This window comes from Mesitornis unicolor, unplaced genomic scaffold (genome assembly GCF_000695765.1).
Source record: "Mesitornis unicolor isolate BGI_N332 unplaced genomic scaffold, ASM69576v1 scaffold16729, whole genome shotgun sequence".
Lineage (NCBI taxonomy): Eukaryota > Metazoa > Chordata > Aves > Mesitornithiformes > Mesitornithidae > Mesitornis > Mesitornis unicolor.
Window position 1 is genome coordinate 1 of NW_010206756.1, and position 21761 is coordinate 21761.

At 43.7% G+C, this 21761-nt stretch overlaps 1 protein-coding gene across 1 annotated transcript; it reads right to left on the bottom strand.

Annotated features, from left to right (window-relative positions):
• Window positions 1-310: 310 nt before the first annotated feature.
• On the bottom strand, window positions 311-8944 carry LOC104546488 (lysosomal Pro-X carboxypeptidase-like; the record flags this gene model as incomplete). The annotated part of the gene is made up of 6 exons (XM_010191892.1): window positions 8939-8944; window positions 7857-7903; window positions 5248-5392; window positions 3633-3734; window positions 2348-2529; window positions 311-468 (listed from the first exon to the last, which is right to left on the bottom strand). Coding segments are annotated over exons 1-6 (640 nt in total), but the record flags the coding sequence as incomplete, so codon positions are not given.
• Window positions 8945-21761: the final 12817 nt, after the last annotated feature.

Sequence of the window (21761 nt, forward strand, 5' to 3'; positions counted from 1 at the left end):
TCTGTCTGGCAGCTCCAGCCACTCATCCCCACATCTGTAGCGTCCATGGGGTTATTGCGACTGAAGTGCAGGACCCAGCACTTGGCCTTGTTCAAGCTCATACAGTTGGCCCATGGATTCAGCCATTTATTCATTGATTTAAAAATTAATGCTAGGCTCATTTGGCAGTTTTCAGTACTAAGAGTATTGTTTAAAAAAAAATAAAATAGCAATACATATACAGGTGAAAGTCATAACAAATTCAGGTTTTATGTTCATATCAGAATCCTGAACATTATGACCTTTTCAAAAAGAATTCTTGAGGCCTTACCTGTTGAGGAAAGGTGGTTAATGGCATTCCAGGAATTGCGGATGCTTTCAGAGCAGCCTGTTCCGCTCTTTTTGAAATCCTCGGTCACTATGCTGAAATATGTGCTACACGGGACCAAATCACCAAACTGCCAGATTGGGGCAGAGGCTGCAAGAGCTCTGCAAAGGGACATAAAAAGATTGTCTGGAAAAAAATAGATATCCTGAACCCCTGCAAAGCCACGATCTAAGTAGCATTTATACTTCAGCTTGGACACTGAGCCCTAGGCAAATGAACCATAACACTGCAAAATTATTTCACAGGACTGCATGCAAAGGCTGTTGAAGGTTCCAAGTCCTGGACTTTAGCACAAAGGTAGTTCAAGATGCACCAGGGGAGGCGATAGATTGGATGTGAGGAACAATTTCTTGACTGCAAGAGTGGTCAAGCACTGGAAGGGGCTGCCCAGGGAGGTAGTGGAGTCCCCATCCCTGAAGGGGTTCAAGAAGCACCTGGATGTGGCACTTGGGGCCATGGTTTAGTGGGCATGGTGGGGTTGGGTTGATGGTTGGACTTGATGATCTTAGAGGTCTCTTCCAACCTTCATGAATCTGTGATATCAGTAAATACATAAAGTAGAAATTCAGACGTGCTTACTTTATAATTTTTCATACTTATCTGTGGAGAGACCTTATTGCAGCCTTCCAGTTCCTGAAGGTGTCCTAGAGGAAAGCTGGGGAGGGACTTTTTACAAGAGCAGGTAGCAACAGAACAAGGGGGAATGGTTTTAAACTGGAATAGGGGAGATTTAGACTGGATATTAGGAAGAAATTCCTCCCTGTGAGGGTGGTGAGGCCCTGGCCCAGGTTGCCCAGAGAAGCTGTGTGTGCCCCCTCCCTGACAGTGCCCAAGGCCAGGTTTGCCAGGGCTCGGAGCAGCCTGGGCTGGTGGAGGTGTCCCTGCCCATGTGTAGGTTAGGCTGGGAGGCTCTGAGGTCCTCTCCAACTTAAACCATGCTGCGATTCTATGATCTAGCAACTAGGTCTTTCTCAAAAGAGATTGTACAAACTCAACTGAAGAGAGCCCCTGCCCACAAAAATCTACTTTCTAGAAGGTGTGGTAGACACACGTAAGGGATGGGATGCCATCCAGAGGGACCTAGACAAGCTCAAAAAGTGGGCAGATACGAACCTCTGGTATCAATACAGGCTGAAGGATGAAGGGGTTGAGAGCAGCCCTGTAGAGAAGGACTTAGGGGTACTGGTGGATGAAAAGCCAGACATGAGCCAGCACTGTGCACTCACAGCCCAGAAAGCAAACCACATCCTGGGCTGCATCAAAAAAACATGGCCAGCAGGGCAAGGGAGTGAGTCTGCCCCTCTACTCCACTCTGGTGAGACCTCACCTGCAGTCCTGCATCCAGCCCTGGGGTCCTCAGCACAGGAAGGACCTGGACCTGTTGGAGCAGATCCAGGGGTGGCCACAAAAATGATCAGAGGTTAGAGCAGCTCTGCTATGGGGACAGGCTGAGAGAGTTGGGGTTGTTCAGCCTGGAGAAGAGAAGGCTGCAGGGGGACCTTATTGCAGCCTTTCCGTACTTCAAGGGGGCTTATAAGAAAGATGGGGACAGACTTTTTAGTAGGGCCTGTAGCAATAGGACAAGGAGTAATGGTTTTAAACTAGAAAAGGGGAGATTTAGGTTGGATATGAGGAAAAAGCTCTTCGCCATGAAGGTGGTAGATCAGTGGCACAGGTTGTCCAGAGAGGTGGTGGAGGCCCCATCCCTGGAGATATTCAAGGTCAGGCTTGATGGGGCTGTGAGCAACCTGATCTGGTACCAATGTCCCTGCTGACTGCAGGGGTTGGACTGGATGAGCTTTAAAGGTCCCTTCCAACTCAATATGTTCTGTGATTCTACTTATTAATCACAGAATCACTAAGGTTGGAAGAGACTTCTAAGATCATCAAGAAAAATTGAATTATGGTCCTTCTCGCAGTGCTGTAGGCACAGAAGTAACAAATGCCTGCTCCATTCCCGAGCAGGATGAGTGCACTCACCCAACTACCACATGGGGGTACTTCATCCTAAACCAGGCTGCAAGCATTCCTCCATAAGATCCTCCTATAGCTATGACAGGACTGTCTTGGGCTCCTGCAATGGTCGTCTTTAAGTGCTCAATCAGTACCGCAAAGTCGGCCAGAGCTTGTTCTGATGTCAGGTAATTCAGATGCTTGGAATCCTGAGACAGAGAAATCAGGTTACAGAATCACAGCATTGTTAAGGTTGGAAGAGACCTCCAAGATCATCAAGTCCAACCGTCAACGCAACCCCACCGTGCCCACTAAACCATGGCCCCAAGTGCCACATCCATGCAGTTCTTGAATCCCTCTCCACCCCCCCACTGGCCAGCCCCTTCTAGTGGCTGACAACCCTTACACTAAAGAAATTCCTCCTCATCCAACCTAAACCTTCCCTGGTGCAATCTGAGGCCATTTCCTCTTGTCCTATCACTTGGTCCTGGGGAGTAGAGACCAACACCCACCTCTCCACACCTTCCTTTCAGGGAGTTGTAAAGGAATGGGAAAGACCGTGACTACTGGGAGGGAGTGAGTCTACAGCGTGGCTCAGAGTCAAGATGGAGAATGGTGTTGCTTTGATCAATGTGGTTACCAATACTGGAAACAGAAAATTTAAATTCCTGTACTTTTCTCCCTTGGCATTGTGAGGCAGATTCACTAGAGCATTGGGATTTTGGGGTTTCTATTGTGGGAGCGGACTGATGGATCACATCACAAGGGGAAAACAGTAAATTCTGTATCTAAAAAGAAAACCCTTACACTAAAGAAATTCCTCCTCATCCAACCTAAACCTCCCTTGGTGCAACTTGAGGCCATTTCCTCTTGTCCTGTCATTGGTTACATAGGAGAAGAGACCAACACCCACCTTTACTACCCCTCCTTTCAGGAGCTGCAGAGAGGATAAGGTCTCCCCTCACCTCCTCTTCTCCACTTGAACCCCTCCAGCTACCTCAGCCACTTCCCATCATTTGTTTGCTCCAGACCCCTCCCCAGCTCCCTTGACCTTCTCTGGCCATACTCCAGTCCCTCAAGGTCCTTCTGGGAGTCAGGGGCCCAAAACTGAACACAGGATTCAAGGAGCAGCCTCACCGATGCCCAGCACAGGGGAAGGATCCCTGCCCTGCTCCTGCTGCCCACACCAGTGCTAATACAAGCCAGGATAGCATCATAGTCAGTCTAACAGTCATTGTAATGGCAAGAATTACAATAGGTAGAATTATGCTTGTATAAAACACATTTAAGGAAGACAAAACAAGACACTTACACTGAAAGACTCATTCCCAAAGGGTAAAGATTCTCCATAATACCGATGTTCAGCAAACACCAACATGGCATTAAGTTCTTCGGCCACATCCCACATAAAACCCTGGTTGGAGGAAAGCAGACATGTAAATATTTTGGATCAACTCTTTTCAAAGTTTCTGCTCTCAAGGTCTAGTGAATTCCAATTCTTATTCTTTGATTGGAAAGATACCACTATCAAAATACAACTATAAAGACAGTGCAATTTGGGTTTAAAGTGTCACTGAAGTAAGAAAGCACCCAAAACCAATATTCATCCAGAAAAAAGTGACACACACAAAGAAAATATGTTTCTTTTAATGCTGCAAAATAATAAGCAGCATTGTTTTGTGAGTATACACAGGTAATCCTCCTATAACTCCTTTGGTGTAAGTTTAATCCGTAGGAAATAAATAACATGACAGGAGAAATCCACGCATTTGAGTTAAGGACAACAACACAGAAAACACAGAATTTGTTTGGTAATAAGCATTACAATACACTTGTTTTCAAATAATAACTAACTCCAATTTGTTTTTACTTGTTGACACTTGCTGACAAGGTTTGTGAGCAATCCAACCACCTCCTGTTGTGTTACTGGACTTTGTATTTTACCTGGGGAATCTAAAGTACTGGGATAGGTGTAATTTGGTTCAAAATTTGGCATTCTTAGCTTAAGACACACCTTGATCAAACACAGAACGAGCCTTGTTAAGAGCCAATCAATGCACAGTAATTGACTTAAGTCCCACCTTACCAAGAGTACAAATCTGGCATTTAGAATCCCACATTCTGCAGTAGAGGAAGACAAAACACCAACTTTTGGATGGGTCAATGGGCCTGGACATCTCTCCCTCACTAAGCATGGACGTCCTCTGGGTGAGAACCGTGATAATTAACTATAGCACTAAGTATCAATCTATGCTTATTGTAGTGCTTGCTTATTGTGGTATATGCATGACTAATGGTAGTTAATGTTATAGAGATCTACATTTAAATTTTGGGATGTCATTTATATTTGTGTAAGGCAGTGCATTTAGCACTGGCAATTCCGTATCTATTCTATCTGTCGCCTTAATAAATCATTTCTCTTTTCCAGCTTTGCAAATTTGCTTCAGTGAAAGTCCCTGAGAAGGCTCTTAAGAGGCCTACTGGACATCAACCATTGACCAAGTCTAGGACTAAGACTGGATCCACCCACAAGGAGGTCCTTTCTGAACCTTGTGATTCAATGGGAGGGTCTCCCTTATGCTCCATATCCCTACTGGACATCCACTGCTGACCAAGTCTGAGACTAAGACTGGACCCAGCCACACCTTGACTCCTCTCTGAGGAGTTTAGACCAAGGGGGTCCTTTCTGAACCTTATGACTCAACGTGAGGGTCTCCCTTATTTCCCATATCCCTATGGGACATCAACCGTAGACCAAGTGTAGGACTAAGACTGGATCCAGCTGCAAGGAGTCCTTTCTGAACCTCAGGACTCAATGGGAGGGCCTCAACCAACCCACCACATATCAGGCTCATACCCTTCACACAACAGGCCCTAGTGGGAAGAGTGACTCTAATTTCAGAATCAAGACTCTATTTTCCACCTACTGTATTGTTGCAGAACCACGTGATGTCTCCTTCATTGCCCGTATAAAATAGTATTGGGCCATTGGCTTTCTTCCAGTGCTGATCTGCCACTAAATACCGCTGCTGGAACGTCAGATTTTCATCAAATCCAAAGTGATCAATCTGTAAGAACAAGAGATAACAACATGTTCAGAAAAATTAAGAAAAGCAAGAAAGTTTTATTAAGATTAAAAAAATTACATTGAATTAATTTATATTCTTAGATTCCTAATACATCAAAATTCTTCTGCTTTATGAAGAAAACCAGCCAAAATTACAGGTGCATGCACTGAAGGAGAAGTGGTATTTTCAGCCATAAAAAAAAAATCCATGCCCTTTTTATAGTATCACACTTCACATGATATATTCTAAATATATTTAGGAAGTCTGACAAATCACAAAGTAGCTGATGTAATCTAACTGTATCAACAAGTAAAAAAAAGGAGTCATTGTCTTGCAGTGTTCTGAGTGTTAGGAAAATTCCTTACCAGTCTTATAATTTAATTTTTAAAAGCCCTAAAACCAAAACCACAAGCAAAACAGCACCCAAAAACATAAAATCAAATCAATTATAATAAAATAAAATAAAAAATGAAATTACATGAAATGACATGAAATGACATGAAAACAAACCGCCTCTTCCTTCTCTCTCTCTTTTGGCATAAGATTGAAATTTAAACAGATTCCTGTTACAAAGTGGTTGGGTTTTTTTTTTAATTCTTAGAAAATACTAATTCTCAGTACTACTTCTGCTACTGACAGATTTTTCAGACAGTTTTATGCAGTGCTTCTCCTTCTCTCCTTGCAATTTTCACTAATTAACCTACCTTCCCCATTTTTTTCCATTGCCCTATAAATATTGCAAACCTACACATACCACTTAACCCAAAACCCACAATGATAGCTTTATTCTTTCATTAGAAATTTAATTTCAGATCCGAAGGGCAGTTTTTCAGCTTTTATTCCCACTGCTTTTTATGCACTATCTCCCTCGACCCTTCCTAAAGCACTTAAAAATTCAAGTTTATTAATGGCTTTTACAAGGCAACTCCCTGCACGGGCAAAATCTTATTCTGGAATACAGACACAGGCTTTTACTATATATGACAAAAAAGACATTTTAGTTGAAAATCAGTTGAAGATGATGTATGGTTTTGCAATTTTGGCTTTGTCAGCACAAAGCATCTTCTCCTTTCGTATTGTTTCTGGCTGGCAGTGGCAGCCTGACATCTGCTGGCTCGAACACCTCTGCTCACCCATCTGCCTTTACACCAAAACTCTGCCAGACCCCTCGGGTGCTTCAAGAACCGCCCCTTCACATTTTCCATTTTGAGAACATTGAATCCCAGCATGGTTTGGGTGGGAAGGGACCTCAAAGTCCCCCCAGTCCAACCCCCATGGGCAGGGACACCTCCACCAGCCCAGGCTGCTCCAAGCCCCGTCCAACCTGGCCTTGGGCACTGCCAGGGAGGGGGCACCCACAGCTTCTCTGGGCAACCTGGGCCAGGGCCTCACCGCCCTCACAGGGAGGAATTTCTTCCTAATATCCAGTCTAAATCTCCCTTCTTCCAGTTTAAAACCATTCCCTCTTGTTCTATCACCACCTGCCCTTGTAAAAAGTCCATTCCCAGCCTTCCTGTAGCCCCTTCAGGTCCTGGAAGGTTGCTCTAAGGTCCCCGCACATCCTTCTCTTCTCCAGGCTGAACAATGTCAACTCTCTCAGCCGGTCCTCGCAGGGGAGTTGCTCCAGCCCCTGACCATCTCTGTGGCCTCCTCTGGACCAGCTCCAACAGCTCCATGGCCTTCTTATATTGGAAGCCCCAGAACTGGACACAGCACTGCAGGTGAGGTCTCAGGAGAGCAGAGCAGAGGGGCAGAATCACTCTCTTGCCCTGTTGGCCACACTTCTTGTGATGCAGCCCAGGATGTGGTTGGTTTCTGGGCTGTGAGTGCACATTGCTGGCTCACATTGAGTTTTTCATCAACTTACAGTACCAAGTCCTTCTCCTCAGTACTGCTCTGGAGCCATTCTCTGCCCAGTCTGTGCTTGGGATTGCCCCTACCCAGGTGCAGGACCTTGCCCTTGGCCTTGTTGAACTTCCTGTAGTTGGCATATACCACCTGTTGCAAAGTGTCTTTTCCAAACTCTTTCAAAGCTTACTGGCTCTTGGACTGACATGAGAGCACAGTTGTGCTGCAGCTCTCTGCCAGCAGAAGAACAGGAATGGTTGAAGGTCTGGACAGACATAGAAGACAAGGTCTCCGCTTGGAATAAGGTCACTGCAGTTACTGCTTCCAGACCTAAATAAAAGTAGCTTATGTATGCTCTACAGTTTTGCTCACTGGGACTATTTAGTGCTTTCTTACAAGCACATGGAGATCCTTCCCTTGCACTGGGCACTGGTGATGCCACACCTCAAATCCTGGGGTCAGTTTTGGGCCCCTCACTCCCAGAAGGACATTGAGGGGCTGGAGCGTGGCCAGAGAAGGGCAATGGAGCTGGGGGGGCTCAATTGGAGAAGACTGAGGGAAGACCTTATCCCCTCTGCAGCTCCTGAAAGGAGGGGGTAGAGAGATGGGTGTTGGTGTCTTCTACCATATAACGAGTTATAGGAGAAGGGGAAATGGCCTCATGTCTCTTTGTAAGGGGGAGATGTATCTTTTCCTATTTAACCTTTCTGCTTAGGCTGCTTGCCAGAGATGGGACAAAACAGGCTCATGTGTCCTGCCTGCCTTTTATGGAATCACCTAAAATTAAATATTTAGCTTTAAAACTTGATTCTGCATCCTTCCTGCCTGAAACCAGAGCATCAACTCTAAGACTACACTACAAAGCATTCAAATTTCCTGAACTACAAAGCGACGTATCAAAATCTTCTCAGTGCAGCTTAATATACAACAGACAAAAAACACACAGGGGAGGAACAGGAGGAAAACATACATCAGAACAGTTAAACAGATAAGCACCCTTTTGTCACCAGGCAGAGGATATTCAATGAGGTATTGCACAGAAGAGATTCTAAAGCCCATCTTACTGTCTGTTCAACAGAGACTGAAAAATTAGGATAGGAATATTCAAAGATGAATGTGTTTTTTCCTGAATTATGGCTAATTTTCTTTTTAGATACAGAATTTACTATTTTCCCCTTGTGATGTGATCCATCAGTCCACTCCCACAATAGAAACCCCAAAATCCCAATGCTCTAGTGAATCTGCCTCACAATGCCAAGGGAGAAAAGTACAGGAATTTAAATTTTCTGTTTCCAGTATTGGTAACCACATTGATCAAAGCAACACCATTCTCCATCTTGACTCTGAGCCACGCTGTAGACTCACTCCCTCCCAGTAGTCACGGTCTTTCCCATTCCTTTACAACTCCCTGAAAGGAAGGTGTGGAGAGGTGGGTGTTGGTCTCTACTCCCCAGGACCAAGTGATAGGACAAGAGGAAATGGCCTCAGATTGCACCAGGGAAGGTTTAGGTTGGATGAGGAGGAATTTCTTTAGTGTAAGTGTTGTCAGCCACTAGAAGGGGCTGCCCAGGGAGGTGCTGGAGTCCCCATCCCTGGAGGGGTTCAAGAACTGCATGGATGTGGCACTTGGGGCCATGGTTTAGTGGGCATGGTGGGGTTGCGTTGACGGTTGGACTTGATGATCTTGGAGTTCTCCTCCAACCTTCATGATGCCGTGATTCCTCTTTTAATATGTAAAATTTTGATAGCAGTAGCAGCTAAACTGCTTGTGTTCATCATATTTATAATACAGCAGACCATGCAGGATCCCATGCAAGACAACTCCAGGCTTTTCCAGGGAGCAGGAAAAAGCCCCCAAAACCCACAAGTACCTATTACTCAATGGAAGAGCAGGAACTCCTTTATTGCTAGATGATGGGGCTTCATACCTTGTAGTAACTTGTTTTTGCAAGACACATAAGACTAAAAAAAAAGAACTCTTGATGTTCATAGAGCAGACAGAAGAGGGAGATGTCACAACTGCTGGTCATTGCCAAGAAATTCAAAGAACTTCTGAATCCAGAACATTAAAATGTAATTTTGAGGTGTCCCAAAACATATCTCTTCACAAGAGTAAAAACTGCTTGAAAACGTACTACATCAGAGAGAAGAAGCCCAAGAATCAATATGAAATTGTGAATTGAGAGAGGTTGGGACGCAAAGGGAATGGGATGTAGTTGAGGAGCAGCAGATGGAGCTGTGGTGTAGCTGGTGCTCATTCAACAAGGGCTTGCTTTCAGCACCCCGTACAGAATAAATAATCCGCCAAACAAGCAATAAACCTCTCAAACTATATGAAATATACTTTACAACTTGAATCTCCCAAACTTTTTTGAGCTTTTTTTAAAGTCAGATTTCATTAAGAAGTTGAACCAGAAAATTTCTTTTCCACACTTATGCAAGAGGAGTAAGAAAAAAAGCAATGACTTTTGCAACCAGGCTTAATTACAACAGACTACAACAGCAAAAGAAAACTAAGCCATTTAGTGCACATTTACAATACCTTAACTGTTGGTTAAAAGTATGAGCATATATGAGGTTTTTCTAATTACAATATCCATAATTACAATTATTCTCAGGATGACAGTAAGTACAAGGTCCTCAGCAACCGACTATAACTTTGAATTTGGCCCTGTTTAGAGTGGGAGGTTGGAACAGGTGCCATGCAGAGTTCCCTTCCAAAATTCAATTATTCTAGGATTAATCCAAACCAGTTACACAGCCTAAAATTTTAAGCTTCTGTAAGCAAGTCTACCTGCTTCATTAAAATAAGAACACAGTCATCATCTACAATACAACAGCAGTGTTTTACAAATGGAAGTACCCTTGACACAGAATCAGTCCTTCTGATACTAATAAAGTAGAGGACAAAAATACTACTTTTTGTAAGTTATGAGTAAGTTTAAGGGGAACTTTTGGTTGTGCCCAAGAGGCTGATGAAGGCTCAAAGCAGCTTTGACCTTTTAGCTCTGAGAAACTTCCTACAGTGAAGGACATCAGGACAAGAAGCTTTCTCTGGCCTGATCCACTGAACAAAGTAGAAGGAAATTATCTTTTTCTGCTCAAAATACACTGCACATTTCTTTGACGTTACCTTATATGTGCACAAGGTGGGTTTTTTAATGTCCTTTTTTGTTGTTTTAGGAAGTCCACCTAAAATAAAAGAAGCCACTCTGCTATACATCTCCCCTGGGGAGGAAACAAAAACTCGACACAGCAGATGTTAATTATTCTACAGATGTTATTTATTCTACAGATGTTCATCTGCCTAATCTACTCCTGGAAGCATCCAGGAACTGCGGCACTGTGTGAAGTACAAAGACAAAACGCATGGGCTAAAACCCACTTCCTTGTCAGCAGCATCTTAAGGTCATCAGTGACGGCAGAGATGGGACAGCAAACCCAGGCCTTTACCAAAAGAAGGCTGTAATTCAGAGTAGTTTATAACCAAAAGCATTTAATATCACTCAAAGTGGTAAATCTGCACCTGATGCTTTCCTGCTTTCGAATTTCTGGCACTATTGCAAGCGTCTGAATGCTTTTTCTGTCATGCCTCGAATTTCAATCCTCTTGGCAATAGCTTTATGTTCCCAAACTTGGCTATTCCATTTGAAATGAAGTCACTTCTTTTACCAGCAAGGAACCATGGGATTTTAAGGGCCATTCTCCATCCTCCGAGTTGTTTTGAGTGCTCATCCTGTCTGAATTATTTCCCGAGGACAGGAAGATACATGATATCTGAGGATATCCTCCTGTGAACAGCAGCATGGGCATGAGCCTCCTTGGGATTTCAGTGACATCTTTCTATTCCTGGTTGTACTCCTGACAGGCTGCGGGACTCCAGCCCAGTTAGTTGTACCTATTAGTTTGGTTTCCTCTTATAAATCTTTGCTTCCTCCATTTGGCTGGAGGCTGGCTCTTTGATAGGAAGGCTCTGCAGAGGGATCTGGACAGACTGGAACTATGAGCTGAGGCCAATTGCATGAGGTCCAACAAGGCCAAGGGCTGGGTCCTGCACTGAAGTCACAACAACCCCATGCAGCACTACCGGCATGGGGAGGAGTGGCTGGAGAGCACCTGGAGAAGAAGGACCTGGGGGTGTTGGTTGACAGCGACTGAACACGAATCAGCAGAGTGCCCAGGTGGCCAAGAAGGCCAATGCCATCCTGGCTTGTATCAGCAATGGAGTGGGCAGCAGGAGCAGGGCAGGGATCCTTCCCCTGTGCTGGGCACTGGTGAGGCCACCCCTCAAATCCTGTGTTCAGTTTTGGGCCCCTGACTCCCAGAAGGACATTGAGGGGCTGGAGCGTGGCCAAGATCCTTGTAACGGAGTGGTCCCTTCTGTCGTGACCACGCCCTTGTGCACCCTGGCCTTGAACCACAATCGTGTTCACGCATTTACAGACAAATGTAAGGTCTTGTATTTGGGAATGCATAATCCAAGACTGCAGCTGAGACTGGGTTCCACCTGGCCAGAGAGCAGCCTTGTGGAAAGGGACCTGGGGGTCTTGGTGGACGACAAACTCAACATGAGTGAACAGTGTGCTGCAGCTGTAAAGGAGGCCAACGGGATGCTGGGTTGCATTAAAAAAGGCATCTCAAGCAGAGACAAAGGAGTCATTATCTCTCTCTACTCGGCACTGGTCAGACCACACCTTGAGTACTGTGTCCAATCTTGGTCCACGCTATCCAAAAAAGATGCAGACAGGTTGGAAAGGGTCCAGAGAAGGGTCACGAGGATGATCAGAGGACTGGAAGAGCTGCCATATGAAGAAAGGCTGAGAAAATTTGGACCTGTTCAGCCTTGGGAAGAGAAGGCTTAGTGGGGACCTTATTACCATGTACATAAAGGGTGACTGCCAAGAAGATGGAGACTCCCTTTTCACAAGGAGTCACAAGGAAAAGACGAGGAGTAATGGACACAAGTTGCTTCTGGAGAGACTGAACTCCACAAGACAATTTTTTACCATGAGATCAATTAGACACTGGAATAATCTCCCAGGGGAAGTGGTAAAATCCCCTACATTGGTCAGTTTTCAGAGTCACCTTGACAGGGTGCTTACTCATCTCATTTAAACTCTACTTTTACCTTGAGAGGTTGGACCAGATGATCCTTGGGGTCCCTTCCAACCTGGTATGCTATGAGTTTGATTCATTTTACTGAAGCGCCTTCTACGCTGCAGAAACCATCTCGCCTGCTTTTGGCAAGTTGCAACTGCTCAAGGAAGTCCGCTTTTAGTGCTCATTTATCACTTCAGCGATTAAAAAGCACTGAGAACAAAAGCCTCCGCCACAAACTCTACCCCTGCCCTGAGTCATGCAGTTTGGACAAGATACTTGAAAGAAAAAGAATGAAGGACATTTAAGCAGCTACAGGATATGCTGTATGAAAGCACCAAGCCACTCGGGTCAGCACTTGTTAGAAACAAACAGTTCCCAAACAGTATACAATGAAAGGTTATTTTTATGTTGGAAACTTAAGCAGCTAATGAGAACACAAGCAAATTGGTTTCTACTTCCACAAACCATCAGTGCTTTTGTGCTGCAGTGAAGCTCCAAATTCTCCTTACCATGTAAAGATGAAGTCCAGAGACACATTTAGGCTTTAACTACTTTGGGTCCCTCAATCCCAGAAGGACATTGAGGGGCTGGAGCATGGTCAGGGAAGGGAAACTGAGCTGGGAAGGGGTCTGGAGCACCCAAATGATGGGGAGTGGCTGAGGGAGCTGGGGGCGTTCAACTGGAGAAGAGGAGGTGAGGGGAGACCTTATCCTCTCTGCAAGGAGTTGGTAGCGAAGTGGAGTCAGTCTCTTCTCCCATGTAACCAGTGATAGGACAAGAAGAAATGGCCTCAAGTCGCATCAGGGCAAGGCTAGATTGGATATGTTGAAAAATTTCTTGACTGCAAGAGTGGTCAAGCACTGGAAGGGGCTACCCAGGGAGGTGGTGAAGTCCCCATCCCTGGAGGTGCTCAAGAAGTGGTGGATGTGGCACTTGGGGACATGGTTTGGTGGGCATGGTGGAGTTGGGTTGATGGTTGGACTTGATGATCTTAGAGGTCTCTTCCAAACTTAATGAATCTGTGATTCTATGATTTATAACAAACTACTACAGTGATAAACACACAAAGTGTTCACATCGCTGATGCTCCCAGTTAAGGCATCATTATCCTGGTGAAATTCTTCCATTGGGCAAGGAGTAGAGAACAAACACATCAAAACTGTATTACCCAAATTGCATTAATACGGCTGAAATAAGGACGAAGAAGATGAACTACACCAGCAGAAACAAAGTCACCTCTGTGAAAGGTCTCTCAGAGCCCTAACAGGCAAAGGTCAGTAATTTTTTCCATCTGCCTTCCAGATTGAATTATAAATCCACCACACTTGGAGGATTAACTTCAGAGGAGAAGAGAAAATTGTATGCAAACCTTCAACATGCCACAGATTAAGCAAAATAAAAACATTCCAGTTGTGCTGAATGTCCCCTAAAATTCTAATTGTTTAACAAAATACTTCACTAAATAAGTTTGATCTTTCCTGATCAAAATGGTTTTCATTTGAAAGACTTCCTCAGTCTTTTTGTAAGCAAAGATATGGGGAAGGAAAGCATTTCACATTCAAAACAATATTTTGATTTGGTCAAATTAAATATTTAACACACCTCTGCCCCTCCCCAAAAAGGGCTAAAACTTTGTACCTTGCCAAATATTTTTTAAAGGTTAAACTCAAGTTGAATTGTTTGACTTCTCAGATTTTCAGAGCTACAAAGAAATTTGTTCTGTTCTATTTGCTCTGCTCTATCATTCTCCCAGTCTTAATTCAATCGCTGTTATTTGTATTTTATTTCCTACCCCTAAAGACAGGGGATCCAAGGAAGAAGAGACAGATGGAGTGAAAGCAGACAGAAAAATTGTCTTGCCATCCATCCAGATATCCTTCTAATTAGATAAAGCACAGGAAAACTGGCAAAAAAATCAGTGTAGGGATGGCAGTTTATTTGTATTAAAAGGCACTGAACACCTACATGAGGTCCAGTGCTAGGGATTTTACACATTTATTTAATAGCAACCAGTTCTGATGAACATCTAAGAGGAAGGAGAGGAAGATAATTTCAGAAAAAAAAAGCATCAAAGCAGCAATGAGTCACATAGCCCTTGTGCAACAGCAATAACACCGCATAGCAACCACTTCTCCAGCAAGCTTGCAACATAGCTGAGCACTGAGGAACAACCAACTGGTCACATCCAGAGAGTAGTGGTCAACAGCTCAATGTCCAGATGGAAGATGGTGACAAGTGGTGTCCCTCAAGGGCCTGTACTGGGACCTGTGCTGTTTAATATCTTAATTAATGACATTCACATTGTGATTGAGTGCACCCTTAGCATGTTCACTGATGATACCAAGGTGTGTGTTGAGGTCAATGTGCCAGAGGGAAGGGATGGCATCCAGAGGGACCTGGACAAGCTGGAGAAGTGGGCCCAGGAGAACCTCATGAGGTTCAACAACACCAAGTGCAGGGTCCTGCACCTGGGTAGGGACAATTCTCATTACCAGTACAGACTGGGAGATGATGTGCTGGAAAGCAGCCCTGAGGAAAAGGACTTGGGGGCACTGGTGGATGAGAAGCTGGACATGAGCCACCAATGTGCATCTGCAGCCCAGAAACCAACCCCATCCTGGGCTGCATCACAAGAAGTGTGGCCAGCAGGGCCAGGGAGGGGATTCTGCCTCCCTGCTCTGCTGAGATCCCACCTGCAGTGCTGCATCCAGCTTTGGAGTCTCCAACATAAAAAACTGCTGCTTTGAGGGATAAACCAAATGTTTTGTTAATACTACTTTTGCTTTCACCCGCTTCCTCTCATTCAATCCAAGCCCTGCTGAAGTCCAAGGGTCTGATGCCCATCACTTTCTGTTCCTGTTGTCTTGAAAGGAAGTTTCTGTATGGAAACGACCATCAAAGCCTACCTCTGCGTAGCTTTTTTCACAGTAAATCCCTTTCTGGATGCTTTTAGAAAGGTTTTTTTGCTTCACAATGCAAGAAGCAGAAGAAATGAGCTAGGAATGAAAGGAGATGCACCACCAAGGGTGTCCATATCTGCAGTCAGAGGGAAAAGGCAGCACAGAGCTCCCTCATACTCACATCAGCCTTTCAATGAACCCTCTCCTCTTCTGAGAGGACAGGCTCCTCAGATTTTACTTTGCAAACACCTTTTCCAGATAATCTTCACCTACTCACGCTCACTTTAAGCCTGACACAAGGGTTAGCTCGTCCATATTTCACTCTCACACACCTGGAAAACAAAGACAAATTTATAGAAGATGACAGAGTGCAGCCTGGTTTTCACCATTGAATTTCTTACAAGTTTCACTGCTTTAGTTCTAAAATCTAAGTATTCCAGAGCATATTAAATAAAGAAAATTAAGGTATTTCTTCAGCTTTTGAAGATTTAAAGTTAAATAACCTCTAGTCTCTCACCAATTTGACATAATGTTACAAATTATCTGAACATTTTATGCCAACTCAGGGGTCAAAGTAACTTCCCTGAAGTTGAGAGGATTTCTCTCATTCACTTGTAAACAGCTTCCTACTTCAGCCATACACTGTTCTGTTTAATTCTCTGGACTTTCTTTAATCTTTATTTCTTTAATCTTTAAATCTTTCAGTGGTCTACTACAGCTTTTAATGATTAAAGCTAGTGATATTAAAAATGCTTCTTTTCAGAGAGAGTCACGATCTTTGATGCTTTTTGCAGCCTCTACTATTAACTGCTCACTTGAAGGAAGAGGCTGCAAGTTGGGAGGAAATTAAATGTTTCCTGCTTAATTTGAGAAGCTGATGTCTGCATTGTGACCCACAGATAAGCAGTGCATAAAAATAAAAATTCACTGACAAGCTTTAATAAATACTTCCCCATTTTCCTGTCGGCTGATTAAGAGCTATTGTTTCTGTGTATAGACCTGGTTTATAGCTTACGGCTCCTGTTTTAAATCCCACAATGAAATCACAGACTAAGGACAGCCAAGCACTCCTGTACTACTCGATGAGTAAAACATACGCCTAGTGCTTCACCTCCAAGACAAACATCAGCATCGCTTCTTCTCAAACCACTTTAATTGGTACCAAGGGGCTCTGGAAAAAGAGCTTTGTTTTTTCCTTCACCAGAAGTTAAAAGTGCTGTTGTACTGTGGTGCCAGACATGAAAAACAAATGTATATTAACCCTTCCCGACCAAGACACCAACCTGAGTCACAAGAAGATGCTGAAAAATAACCAGAATTTTAAGTGCTAATCTCAATCTGTCTAAATACCTTAAACTTAGGTAGATACCGAATAGATTTGGGTAGATACCCAATATCTAGATATCCAAATTTAGACTTTCAGGCTCAAGGTTGACAATTACTTCATTAGCATTAAATATCTCGTTCTGTAAAATTCCTTTTTGTGAGTGCAACAGATGCAACATTTAAGAGCAAAACTGCACCTTTAGTATGGATCAAGATGATAAATCCAGACAGTGCTGCCACCAATGCTCCCCCTCACTTTCCTTTACGTGGCTCATTCACACAGTGACCTGAGACTGAAGTGAAACTGGTTTTTGCTGTTGTATTGATTTTAGAGCAGGAAAATTCTGGGATTTACTGGCTTCCTCTAAATTGGCCCTTCCTGTACAACAGAAAGGACCACATCTGAACAATACATCTTTGCTTCTCTTTTGCAGTCCTTCTCAAATTCCCTTTTCTGGCTCGAACCTTGAAATCTGATTTTCACACTTTGGATCAAGGCTTTAATTTTCTGTCATTAACAGAAAACAGGGTATTAAAAACACCCAATAGAGCCAGAAAAGATCACATTGCCTTACTTTAGAAACTTCATTACTTTGAAGCTTTAACGCAGCTTCCTTTTCTGCACAATCTGAAGCGCAGATGTGTTTCAGAGCACAAAGACTCACATATGAATTTACTAAGGAGTGAAATACTGCCACAGGTATGAAATTATGAAGTTATTAAATGCAATTAGAACCCATCTTCTGGAAACACTGATGCAACTGACACATATTAGTTCAAAAAACAATCTGACTGAAGTACCAGGCTCAGTAACTTGCTGAAGAAAAGTTAATTTCCTACTTGGATAAATTTATTTTGGTACTTGGACAAATTCATAGGAGTTCATAAAGCGATGTGCTTACAAAGTGGGATTGGGATCCCCCAGCACAGCCATCAATTATCAAATCGAGTGAGGAGACACCACATCCACTCTTTTCTAAGATGAGTTTATCCCTAAAAAGTGTTCAAATATCAAGAAATTTAGAGGCATCATCCTCTCAGCAGTGCAGTACTTAAAGCACCACAAGTTCTCAGGCTGTGTTTTTTATAACACCGAAAATGGGAATGCAGAGATGCAAGACAAAGCTCAGAAACGCTGCCTGACTCCAGACCCTCCCCACTATGCTATAAAGTTATTTCTAATTGGGTAAAGAGGAGAAGACGGCTCTTGGACACCTTCCCCAAGTCTTTCCAGTGAATTTGCATTGTGGTCACAGGAACAGCAGCCTACAAAGGAGCCATGTGGACAGTGGTAGTCATCCTGCAGCTCCATCCATCCCACACAATTCTCTCTGTAAAGTTCATTTTTGGATGGATTATCACAGAATCACAGTCATGAAGGTTGGAAGAGACCTCTAAAATCATCAAGTCCAACTGTCAACCCAACCCCACCATGCCCACTAAACCATGGCCCCAAGTGCCACATCCACCGCTTCTTGAACCCCTCCAGTGATGGGGACTTCACCACCTCCTTGGGCAGCACCTTCCAGTGCTTGACCACTCTTGCAGTCAAGACATTTTTCCTCAGATCCAATCTAACCCTTCCCTGGTGCAACTTGAGGCCATTTTGTCTTGTTCCATCACTGGTTACATGGTAGACGAGACCAACACCCACCTCTCTACTCCCTCCTTTCATGAGCTGCAGAGGGGATAAGGTCTCCCCTCAGCCTCCTCTTCTCTAGTTGAATCCCTTCTAGTTCCCTCAGCCGCTCCCCACCATTTGTGTGCTCCAGACCCCTCCCCAGGTTTTTTAACACACAAACCACGAGCAACCTGTTAGCAAGTGAGTCACCAAAGCAGAAGTGAGAATAGCCTTGCCTGCAAAAGTACATCAAAAAAGGAAGAGCTGAAAAGGAGACCAAGAAGATACAATTTGTCTCTGTAAAGATGTAGGTGATGGCAGAGTTTCTCCATCAAGGGCCACCTACTAATTGAGGTGTCCTGGTTTTGCTCAGATAGAATCATAAAATCTATATTTTATTTAACAGAGATGTATTTCTGAGGACTGCAGTGCTCAATGCACACCTTGGTTTAGTTTTAGCTGGGATAAAGTTGGTTTTCTTCATGATGTGAGACTTGAGTTTGGATCTTGAGTTGGGGGATTGGACTAGATGATCTTTTGAGGTCCCTTCCAATCCCTAACGTTCTGTGATTCTGTGATCTGTGGTGAGAATGGTGCAATAACACACCAATGTTTTGGTTGCTGCCATCAATGCTTACATTAACCCAAGGACTGTTTTCAATTTCTTGTGCTGCACCTCTTCTTCCAGCTTCTTCCTTAGAAGAAACTGGGAGGAGAGACAAACAGGACAGATGACCCAAGCTGACCAACAGAAAGTATTTCATACCATAAATGTCACACTCACAATAAATTGGGGAATTTGCCATGAACATCCTCTCTTACTTCAAGGGTTGCCATCCCCAGAGGGTCTCACCCACCATTCGGTTCTCCCCTGTTGCTGACCATCACATTTTCACTGGTGCACAACCAGCAGCTGCTGTGTGTGAGCTGAGTAGAACTTTGATCGTTTTATTATTGTTGAGCCTATTTTTATTACAATTCTTTGTTATTATTATTCGTTTGGTTTATTTTAATCATTAAACTGTTCTTATCTCAACCCACAAGTGTTCTGACCTTTTTTTTTTCCCCATCCAATTCTCTCCCCCACCCCACTGCAGAGAGGGGGAGTGAGCTGCTGTGTGGTGTTTAGCTACTTGCCATTTCAGTGTGAGGGACCTTTATATTTGGGTATTTTCACTTCTGCATTAGAGAAGTAACACTGAAAGGCACCAGTTACTTACAAAAGGAGAAAACAGTCATATCCACAAGCCAAAATAATAAAAGTTAAGGACAGACAAAGTCCAGCAAGCAAGCTAGGATCCTCATCACACTAACACAGGCATTGCTTGACTTATTTCTCAATATTTTAGACTTTAGACCCGTCAGGGACATCTGATGCTTAAAATGAAGAACAGGAGGAAGTTTAATGTAAACGAGTGTTGAGCTGAACTCTGACCCTGTTATTTCTCCATTTCTATAAAAGCAGTCTTAAGTATCATTGCTTCTCAGTAAAGGCTGACACTAAACCCTACAGAGCTATGGGCCTTTGTGCCAAGATGCTCCATTTAGAGACTGTAATGCCCCAAGAAAATCTTCAACCTCAGAAATTCATTATCTGCAACACTAATGAATTGTTCATAGAGCTTCAGAGGAATTTTTGAGCAACAAAATTCCTGTAAGAAATCTATTTAGACTTTTCAAAGTTGCCTTTTGTGGGAGTATTAAATATTTAAAGACCCTATGCAGCAGGATTCTTTTAATATAAATTGGTATAAGAAATGTTTCCCTTGTGAGAGCATAATATTCTGCAATATTATAAATTAATCTTGACACTGTATGGTTTTGTATAAATAACTAACTTCAACTTATGATGAAAACCATGAAAGCGAAAAACAAGAATCAAAACAGGAACTTTAGCTAAGATGAAAGACTCGGCAGCACAGAACAGAAGCAGATGATTCATGCCGTAGGCAACTATAATGTCAATAATTAAACTGCAACAACCCTGAGACATAGCAAAATATCACCACCTCTATTTAATGTTAGTCATGGTATTTATGTTCCATTACAAAATCAAAATGTAATTACAAATTCCCAAACAGCAGCACTCAGGGTATGTTTTGTAAGGGCTGAAGAGTTTCTTTATCAGCTTCGCATGCTATGCTGCTGATAAAAAGCAGTTTTACGCCCTCCATGTGATTAAACCCCTTATGCTTGTCCTGGTTTAGTGGGATGGAATTTTAGAGTCAGTTTTCTGCTGAGGAAATCTGCAATTTTGTAAGGACAAGACCACTCTATTTTCATGGGAACAAAGTTGATAAAAACTTTGTTATAGGTTTCAGCTAGTGCTGCTGTGCAAGTTGCCACGGTGCTCGAGGTCTTCAAGTTCTTGAGATAAAGTTACAGAGGTTGAGGGGAACAGAAACCCAGGGGAGTCAACACCAAGATGATCCCAGGCTGACCAATTAAAATCATTCATACCATAAATGTCACACTCACTATAAATTGGGGAGTCTGTTGGGATGATCCTCCTCTCTTCCTTCTTCTATGGCTGACATCTCAAGAGGGACTTGCTTGCCATCCTATCTCTGAGGCCTACTCCCCCACAAGTATAACTCTGTGGATTTTATATTATAGTTGTTATTAATATTGGTTTATTTTTTATTATTATTTTGTTAAGTCTATTTCAACCCATAAAACTCATTTCTTTTTTCCAACCCTCCTCCCTGGGTGCGGAGGAGGCATCGTGTGATAGAGGAATTGCATAAACCAAGACAACCATGCATCTTCCAAACGCCAGGCAGCTGCATTCAGATCTTTGATGAATACAATCAAAAAACAAACCATAAATAGATACACACATTTCCTATAATGTTCAACAATATCAGTAAGTCTTTGGATAAGGAAAGCAAGGATTTCAAGGCCTGTGAACAGGACCCCTCTTCCCCACAGCAGCCACTTTCTGCCAACAGAACATGACTGAAGTAGGAAAAGAGGAGGAAGAAAAGCCTGAAGGAAGCAAGATGTGGCATCACAGAATCATTAAGGTTGGAAGAGAACTCCAAGATCATCAAGTCCAACCGTTAACCCAACCCCACCGTGCCCACTAAATCATGACCCCAGGTGCCACATCCACGCGCTACTTGAACCCCTCCAGGGATGGGGACTCCTCCACCTCCTTGGGCAGCCCCTTCCAGTGCTTGACCACTCTTGCAGTCAAGACATTTTTCCTCAGATCCAATCTAAACCTCCCCTGGTGCAACTTGAGGCCATTTCCTCTCGTCCCATCGCTTGCTATTGGGGAGAAGAGACCAACACCCCCCTCACTACCCCTTCCTTTTAGGGAGCTGTAGAAGGCAATAAGGTCTCCCCTCAGCCTCCTCTTCCCCAGGCTGAACCCCCCCCAGCTACCTCAGCCGCTCCCCATTATTCAGGTGCTCCAGACCTCTCCCAGCTCCCTTGACCTTCTCTGGCCAAGCTCCAGCCCCTCAATGTCTTTCTGGGAGTGAGGGGCCCAAAACTGAACACAGGATTCAAGGTGCAGCCTCACCACTGCCCAGTACAGGTGCACAATCCCTACCCTGCTCCTGCTGGCCACA